General features: G+C 38.3%; 1 protein-coding gene across 4 annotated transcripts in view; it reads left to right on the top strand.

Annotated features, from left to right (window-relative positions):
- Positions 1–246: 246 nt before the first annotated feature.
- The window catches only part of MTO1 (mitochondrial tRNA translation optimization 1), a 28728-nt gene continuing 19194 nt past the window's right edge, over positions 247–9780 (top strand). For all 4 annotated transcript variants that reach the window (XM_044924512.2, XM_044924514.2, XM_044924513.2 and 1 more), the window contains exons 1-5: positions 247–560; positions 2586–2785; positions 2884–3001; positions 7480–7769; positions 9632–9744. In XM_044924512.2, the coding sequence (XP_044780447.1) occupies positions 344–560; positions 2586–2785; positions 2884–3001; positions 7480–7769; positions 9632–9744 (938 nt within the window). In that variant the 5' untranslated portion in view covers positions 247–343. The remainder of the gene's footprint in view (positions 561–2585; positions 2786–2883; positions 3002–7479; positions 7770–9631; positions 9745–9780) is intronic.

Raw genomic sequence — 9780 nt, 5'->3', positions numbered from 1 at the left:
CCCTGTCCATCACCAACTCCCGGAGTCCACCCAAACCCATGTCCATTGAGTTGGTGATGCCATCCAACCATCTCATCCTTTGTCGTCCCCTTCTCCAACCATAGGTAATCCAACAGCCTCAGCCAGGCAAGAAACGAGGTACACACGCACCAATCCACGTGCACACACTCCAACGCGCTTCGCCAGAAAAGTCGCGCCAAACTGCCAATCAGCGGCGACGCTGGACGTAGACGTGACGCTGTGACATCATAGCAAGATGGCTGCTTCCTGAAGGCTTTCTTTCCTAAGTGTTTTCCCCTTGCTGGTGTCAGGATCCGAGTTAACAGACTGCCTTTCTCCAGCAATGTTCTGTATCCGAGGCTGTGGCCGCTGGGTCGCGGCTTCCCTCACCAAACAGCACCTTGCGTCGGTCCGGTTCGGCGGTGACAGCGCGGCGCCCTGGACTCCGCACTTCGACGTAGTGGTCATCGGCGGAGGACACGCGGGGACCGAAGCCGCTGCCGCCGCAGCTCGGTGCGGCTCCCGGACTCTGCTGCTTACGCACCGAGTGGACACCATCGGTGAGTGGCGCGGTGTGAGGCTTGCAGAGAGACGCACGCTGCCAGGGTCCTCCTTCTCCCCCTCCCAGTGCCTTTTCCTCTGGTGAGAATCCTACCGAATGTTGTTTTAGCCTGATGTGTGTTTTCGCAGAGCAGGCGGGACCGGGCCAGAACTCTTATTTCGGCTATTCTGTGGACCACGAATTGTGCTGCTGTTGACAGAAGTAATTGGTTGGAGGAGGGTTGAGGGAGAGGTGCCTTGAGAAAAGAGCAAACTCTTAAGAATACTGGTGATACTTTATTTCAATTGTGCCTTTTGCCCTTTACTAGCTTGTTGCCTCGGTTAGAGTGATCGTTATTAGTGCTCGTTTATTAAATACCCATTGTGTTTTTCTCGAGATTTTGTGGAACCCTTTTGAAGAACGCGGCTACTTTTTAAATTGTATTTTATATTCATACTGAATGTTTATTCCCCAATTTTATGGTTAGGACCCGACTGTGCTTTTTGGCACTTCACAAGCAGTGATTGGACGGCCATAATTTAAAGCAAGACCCCTCTGTGGCATCATCATAGATGCCAGCTAGTACACTATCTTGTAAATTATGCATGCCTGTGTCTTTCCTTGTGCATTTTGCTTACGAGGGAACTGTAATTGAAATGTTAACTATGCCTTCTGTACTGAAATACTGTTTAGAAATAACCATTCAGTTTATAACTGTGGAGAAATATATACTTTTGTTAACAGCGATTCTTTCGGATAGAGGCTATGTGATTATCCAAATAAAAACCAGGTACTGCATTTCAATAATAATCTTAAAAGTTGAATGAACAAAAAAGTATTATTGAACTAAGATGATAAGATAATACTATAAGCGGTGTAGTTTTGTCAAGGATAAAGGAATTCCCGTCAAAACCTGTATTTATATTTTTATACCAATACAATGTGACCTGTTATCTTTTTAAATAAATGAATTTCAGAGATATTTAATAACTCATAAATGAGCTTAATGAATGACAGTTCTTTCTTAAAATCAAAGTCTCATTTTTTAAGGTACTTTGATGTCGTGGAGTATGAAGTATTTCTGCTTGTTCTCAGAAAGTAGCTTTGACTTAGAAGGTTAAACTTCCATAGGAATACAGAATGCAGGAATTGTCCTGTATCAGTTCCGTCGTATTGTCTGCCATAATAAAGTCAGAGGTAGAAAATTTTTTATTTTATTAATAACCTGGGAAATAATGCTTTTTGACAAAATATTTCTTGCCATTCTGATGAAAGAGGTAAGTCTTTTAACACTAAACCACTCACTGGCAGGTAGGAACAGGATTACTTTAGATCAATAAAGATTTATCCCTAAAATAGATTTATCATCCTCCCCAAGCACAAAGCCTCATCAGGAAGAGTGTTTACCTAAATAAACAGTGGTTCTATATCAAAGGAAGGAGGAAAATAATCTATGCAGTTGTCATCCCTGTTTCTACAGTAGGGACACTGAGATACAGAATATTAGACAACTTGCCAAGATCACGTAGAGCTTCTAAGTGGTAAATACAGGAACTGGACCAGAAGTCGGCCTTGCTCCTAACCCATGCCCATAATGACAGCTCTATTCAGCCTCCCTCTGGAGACCATGAAAACTTTTGGAGGCCTTAATGCTGGTCACAGGATCAGCAGATGGCCTTGATGGAAGACATAATTATTTATAACTGTGAACCAGTACAAAGAAATTTCTTAAATTATGCTTGATTTAGGAAGGTTTCATGAGGTAAGGTTTTCAAAATCACATTGTAAAGGAAGAGGCAGTGTAATGAAATGCTAAAAATATGTACAAGAGAAAGATTCAAGAGAAACGTCCAGCAATGGTTTGTCTTCCAAGATGCCCTGAATACCTCTTGCATCCCATTGGGACTTAAGCAGTTTTAGTGTTTGCATCGTTTTTTATTTTTAATCACATGATTCTAGTCACTTGTACAGACATTTCCCTATCAAGCACACACTGTGTGCAAGATGCTCGTATATTTATTTTGTTTATGTCTGTTCTCTCTAGGTCAGATGTCCTGTAATCCTTCCTTTGGTGGCATTGGAAAGGGGCATTTAATGAGGGAAGTCGATGCCTTGGATGGCCTGTGTTCTCGAATCTGTGACCAGTCTGGTATACATTACAAAGTATTAAACCGGCGCAAGGGACCAGCTGTTTGGGGTCTGAGAGCTCAGATTGATAGGAAGCTTTATAAGCAGAACATGCAGGTAGGAACAGGGCATGAAAACAGGAAGGATTGTAGTGATTATTTAACATGCAAGTTATTTTTAACAAGTTATTTTCAACTTGCATTCTCTTTTAATAGAAAGAAATCCTAAATACACCGCTGCTTACTGTTCAGGAGGGAGCTGTAGAAGATCTCATTCTTACAGAACCAGAGCCTGAGCACACTGGGAAATACCGTGTCAGTGGCGTTGTTTTGGGTATGTACTGCTTACAGATAATAATAGTATCAAACTCCATGTGAAAATTTTATCCTGAGTAGCGTATGGAGATATTTTGCTTATTTTAGGAAATTGTTGTGTTTTCTGTTCAAGTATGAGGGAAACTGTATAGAAAAAATCCTATTCCTCATTTTATTTTCACCATGACGCTCACCTTCTGTACCATCTTATTTTAGGACTCTATAGCCTGCATAATTATGTATTTTCCTCTTGGTATTTCTGTGGTAATTTTTATTTTTCTTAGTTCTGACTTTAAACATTTTAAATCTATATTTTACAAGATTATTATGTATGTTTTTATTTGAGTTACATATTAATTTCTAAAATAAAATTGCACATGCACATATTTTTTACAGAAGAATGGAAAAGCAATTTATCTGTTTTCTCCCTTTAAAGACTTAACCACTTCAGCTTTTTTAGCCTTCACTGCAAACACTAATTGGAAGATTTGTGTGTGCATAGTTTATTTCATGGCCTGACTGACTCTGTACAGTCTGATGATTAGGGATTGAACTGGCCTTTTTGTTGGGGAATTCCCAAACATCTATGTCTGTTAGTCCTAAAGAGAAGAATCAGTCTCTGCCAGAGGACTGGACTGTTAGCTTTCTAGGAACAAAGTGGTAGGAGGGGCTGCACTGGAGAAATTTATCCTTTTTTTTTTAATTGGAGGATAATTGCTTTACAGTGTTTTATTGGTCTCTGCCATACAACATCTCAAATCAGCCATAAAAAATTCATCATTTAAAATACACTTATTAACTTATTTTCCCTGTTTAAATTTTATTATAGACATTTTTTAGAATGGGATATACATATTAATTTTCTTACTTAGAAATAATTGAGTGTATTTGTCTTAACACGATAAGAAGGACATGGGCAGACAATCCACCTGGAAGTCCTAGCCATGTCACCAGACACCCGTGCCCCTTCCATTGTCCTGCTCTATCACCTTTGGCTGTAGCTTTCATCCCAGTGTTCACGAGACCAGAGTCACATATCCACATATCCATTATCAGAAAGAAAAGGAAAAAGAGGGAAAGGGTAAAGACCAAATAAAGACAGAGCAAACAAGGTACATTTCCTTTTAAACAGGATTTCCACTTTCCTGTTAATAGAAGTCTAGCCCAGCATCTGCTTGAAGTCCATTGACCAAAACTGCATCCTAATGGCCTTCTATGGCCTCAAATTGGTGTGAGAAGATAAATATTTTTAATTGGTATATTTCACCCAAGGAAAATTAGAGTTATTAGTCAAGAAAGTGTGTCAGTTGGATAAGGAATTACTTATATTGAGAGTGCTATCATGACATAAAGATATTACCTATAACTTACATCCCGCATAGGCATTGAACATATCTGGTGTTACAAGTAAAAACAATAATCAAATACTGTGGTAGCCATACGATGCAGCAGTCCCACTACTGGGCATATACCCTGAGAAAACTTCATTATTCAAAAAGACACATGTACTCCAATGTTCATTGCAGCACTATTTACAATAGCCAGGACACGGAAGCATCCTAGATGTCCATCGACAGATAAATGGAGAAAAAGATTGTGGTACATATACACAATGGAATATTACTCAGCCATAAAAGGAATGAATTTGAGTCAGTTCTAATGAGGTGGATGAACCTAGAGCCTGTTAAATGAGTGAAATAAGTCAGAGAAAAACAAATATTGTATATTAATGCACACATATGGAATATAGAAAAATGATACTGATGGACCTATTTGCAGTGCAGCAGTAGAGACACAGACATAGAGAACAGACTTGTGGACCCAGTGGGGGAAGAAGAGGGTGGGACAAACTGAGAGAGGAGCATTAAAATGTATACAAAACCAGGTGTAGAATAGATAGCAAGTGGGAAGTTGCTGTATAATACAGGGAGCTCAATCCAGGGCTCTGACAACCTAGAGGGGTGGAATCGGTGGGGAGTTGGAGGGAAGGTTCAAGAGGGAGGGGACGTGTACGTCTGGCTGATTCATATAGTTGTTCTACGGCAGAAACCAACACAACTTTGTAAAGCAGTTATCCTCTGATTAAAAGGAAAAGGAAAGACAAAATGAAGAAAAGCAGAAAGATACTGCTCAAACTTTACTGTGAGGAATTTGGTGGACTCAGAGTAAAAAGAAAATACATTGACTGGAGAAGGTGCTTTGAAATTAGACTAGTGTTCAGACTTAGCTTTGGGTTTCAGTTTCTTCATTGACAAAATTGGGAGAGTAATGTATATTTCATGAAATGTGAAAAATGTGACTTAATGTTGAGGCTGGCATATAGTAAGGATTTAACAGATTATAATAAAATATTTAATAAATAATTATACTTAATTACTTAATAAATAACTGCAACATTAATAATAAAAAAACATGGTAGCTGCAGCCAGCTAATGCCTAAATAAATTTTTTCAAGAAAAAATAAATTGCCATTTACCACAGACAATTAAAGCCAGGGGTCTGAAAAAATTTTCAATTTGCTCTATATTCCACCTGAATTTTTAAAATTCCATATAAGTATATTTATGATGTAGGCATATCTTTTTTATAGATTAGAAAGCCAACTTTCGTAAAGTTCAAGTAGTTTCCCCAAGTCCCACAGCTAGAAAATATCACAGTCAAGAACTCAATCCAAGTATTTAAAAACTTAAATGTTCCTTTTGCATCATCAACAGTTTAAAGGGGATGAAAGAAGGCAGAGTGAAAAGGTGGTCTCTCTCTCATCTTGTGCTCCAGGCAGCCGGTTTCCTTCCTCAGGAGCATTCCTAGGCACTGGTGTGGTCTTTCTGTCTGTGATTTTATCCTTGAATTCATGCAGAGGTATATATATTCCACCCCCACACACAGTAGTAACATATTGTACACACTCGGCTATACTTTTTTTTTTAACCACTTAATCTGTGTTTGCTTTGCCTTTTAGGAGCTATGTTTCTTTCTTATAAGTTCATGGCTTTTGTTCTGTGATTACCTTAGTAACTATGATTTTGTATAATACACTCCATCTTCCCTTTCTTCTGTCAGTGTTTCCTGACTTCCCTATGTTGAACAGTTACTACTTTTATTTTTATTTCCTTTTCTCTCTGCCTCCTTTCCTTGCCAGACTTGATGAGTATATTGTTTTTATTAAGGTAGCCCTTTATGCTTTTTAATTATTTTTACTTGTTATTTAAATTAGTATCTTCAAATGCTATTTCTTGGACCCTGTCTATATTTTATGGGCCCAACAATACAATTTTTAATTAACTTGTTTTACTGAAGTGTAGTTGATTCACAGTGTTTCAGATGTACAGTGAAGTGATATATTCTTTTTCAGTCTTCTCCATTATAGCTTATTAATAATCGGGTTTTCATTGTAGTAAAATGTATATAGCATAAAGTTTGCCACTGTAGCCATTTCTAAGTATACAGTCCCACGCCCTCAAGTGCCCCACAGATGTGCGGCTGTCACCACCCTCCATTTCTAGGACTGTGGAAATTTAGTTGAAATACTGTACCCGTTAACAGTAACTCTCTATTACCCAAAGAATTCACCCTCATTTTCTTGTATGGTAGATCCATCTGTAGACAAGCCTTTATATGTGGTTTTCAGCTCTTTCTCCTCTTCAGCCCCCAGCTGCATTCCCACATTTTTCACACTCAGTCCTCCCGTTTCTGTGCCGCTGCAGGGCAGAGTACTTCACTGTCATCTGTATGTTCTCTTCAGGTTCTTGAGTTATAGCGTTCTCCCCTCTGCTCAATCAGTTATCACTCTTCCAACCACTTCAAAAAATTTTTTATTTTATGTAGAGTATAGTTGATTTACAATATTGTGTTAGTTTCAGGTGTACAGCAAAGCAATTCAGTTAAACATACATAATGTATATATCCATTCTTTTCTCAGGTTCTTTTCTACTGTAGGTTATTATAGAATATTGAGTAGAGTTCCTTGTGTTATATAGTAGGTCCTTGTTGACTATTTTATTTATTGTGCTGTGTATAAGTTAATCCCAAATTCCTGATTTACCATCCCCCCCAACCACTTTCTATCTTTCAAAAATATTTGAAATTTTTCATCTTTTGACATTCTTTTCCATTCTTGTGGTTCTCGTGGTTTCATATCTTTTTTGCTCCTTTATTTTCTTTTGGAATTTTAAGAAGGAGAAGAAATCATGTGAGGTGGGATCTGTTAAATTTAACTAGAAGTCTAAATTTAATTAATTTTAAAAATTAACTGAGACCAGCTATTCAGTGCTGACAAGACTTGAGGAACATGTGTATCTGTGATAATACATTATGCTCTCCGTCTCAGCTTTCTTGCATTCTTCAGATTGATGACATGTAGCCTTCTTACTGATTTAAAATCTTTTTCAGGTTTCTAAAGACAAATTTTTCTGTAGTTCTCCTACAAAAGCGTAACATTCTAATTTGACCCATGGTGACAGTTAGGACATGAGTTTTGTTCTCTTTCCTGTTCTTTAGCCGATGGAAGTAAAGTGTATGCAGAGAGTGTGGTTCTGACTACTGGGACGTTCCTGAGAGGCATGATTGTAATCGGATTGGAGATGCATCCAGCAGGACGTTTAGGGGATCAGCCTGCCGTAGGGTTGGCTCAGACTCTGGAGAAGTTGGGGTTTGTGGTGGGAAGATTGAAGACTGGGACTCCGCCCCGAATCGCCAAAGAATCCGTTAATTTCAGCATTCTAAACAAGCAGACACCAGATAATCCATCCATACCTTTCAGCTTTATCAATCAGACAGTGTGGATTAAGGTGAGATAATTTATGAAAATCCGGCCTTAAATAGGGAATATAGACTTTTTTTTGGTATTCATTTTTCATCACTATTAATTAGGGCACAATAATGTGTTCTTTAAAAGGAGTAGCTGATTTGGCTACTTGGGTATTTCCTCATAAATTCTTTTAATTGGTGGTGGTTTTTGCCATACATTCACATGAATCAGCCATGGGTGTGCATGTATTCCCCATCCTGACCCTCCCTCCCAAAATCCCATAAATTCTTAAATTTCATTGATTTGATAACTTTACCTATTTAAACTTTTTGAAATAATTTCAGAAAAGTTGTAGGACTGTTACTTGCCCTCTCCATATATATAGACATAGATACATATATTTAACATATAGAACAGTAACGTACACATTTATTCTTTTTTCTTTTCCCAAAACATTTAAAAGTTGCAGAGATCATGACCCTTTACCTCTAAATACCTCAGTCTGCATCTCAGCTAAGCCCAAAGACATCCTCATATAACCTCAATGCAGTGATGAAATTTGGGGACTTTAACATTGACACAGTGCTGTTATCGAAAATACAATTCATAGAGTTTTCTGACCACCCCAATACATTTTTTTGTCCCAACGTTCTTTTTCCAACCTAGGATCATATATTGCGTTTAATTGTCATTTCTTCTTAATCTGGAATAATTCCTCAGTCTTAATAGTACTGATACTTTTGAAGATATAGGCTACTTTTACCTATCCTTGTAATTAAAAAAAAAAAACAAGCTATATATTGTGTGTTTAGAATTAAGGGCTAGTAGTTGACGCTCCTAATTTCTGGTGAGTGTTACCCTGATGAGTGGCTATTAATTTATTTATTTGGCCATGCTGCACAGCTTGTGGGAACTTAGTTCCCCGACCAGGGATTGAATCCATGCCTCCTATAGTGGAAGTGTGGAATCCTAACCACTAAACCATCAGGGAATTCCCTCTTTTGACATTCTTATCTTTCCTCAACGCTTTGTCTTACTTAGTTTTAAAGTAAGTCTCAGACATCATTTCATCCAGAAATACCTTGGTACATGTCTTTAACAAATAAGGATTTTGTAAAACTCAACCATAATACTATTATCACATATAGCAAAACATAATTTCTTAATATCATCTGATACTCAGTGCTCAATTTTCCTTAGTATTAAATATATATATATTATTGAAGTATAGTTGAACTACAATGTTCCAAGTGCATTCCTAGTATTTTATAGTTGTTTTATTTGAACCAAGAACCAAATGAGGTTCATACATTACATATCTTATAATAGTTCCTCTCTTTTTTACATCTGTGTGCTGTGCTGTGCTGTGCTTAGTCGCTCAGTTGTGTCTAACTCTTTGCAACCCCGTGGACTGTAGCCTGCCAGGCTCCTCTGTCCATGGGGCTTCTCCTGGCAAGAATACTGGAGTGGGTTTGCCATGCCCCCCTCCAGGAGATTTTCCTGACACAGAAATCGAACCAGGGTCTCCTGCATCGCAGGTGGATTCTTTACTAGCTGAGCTACCAGGGGAGCCTCTTTTACATCTACATGGGGAAGAAACTGAGACATTTCTCTTCTGGAATTTCCAACATTCTAGATGTGTAGATTTGTCTGATTTCACTGCTCTGGTGCCTGAACCTGTATCATCAGTATTTCCTGTGAACTGTTGATCTGGAGGCTTGTGTCAATTTAGATTCATCTTTGGGGTTGTTTTTCACAAGCATACTTCACCATTAGTATTTGGCTTTGTGTATAGATTTGATGTCTATACAAGTAAGTTTATATCATGTGTGGAATTTATTTGAATTAGAGGCAAACTAATAGAGAAGCAAAACAGTGTTTTGACGAGTTCCCATGTTTTAGCCAGAAGATCAGCTGCCATGTTACTTGACTCACACTAACCCTCGAGTGGATGAGATTGTCCTTGAGAACCTTCACCTTAACTGTCACGTTAAGGAAACTACAAGAGGACCCCGGTAAGGACAAAATACCAGTGCTTAATTACAGTAAGG

The sequence above is a fragment of the Bubalus bubalis genome, chromosome 10 (assembly GCF_019923935.1).
Source record: "Bubalus bubalis isolate 160015118507 breed Murrah chromosome 10, NDDB_SH_1, whole genome shotgun sequence".
Taxonomy (NCBI): Eukaryota; Metazoa; Chordata; class Mammalia; order Artiodactyla; family Bovidae; genus Bubalus; species Bubalus bubalis.
This window is presented reverse-complemented; position numbering and strand designations above follow the sequence as displayed.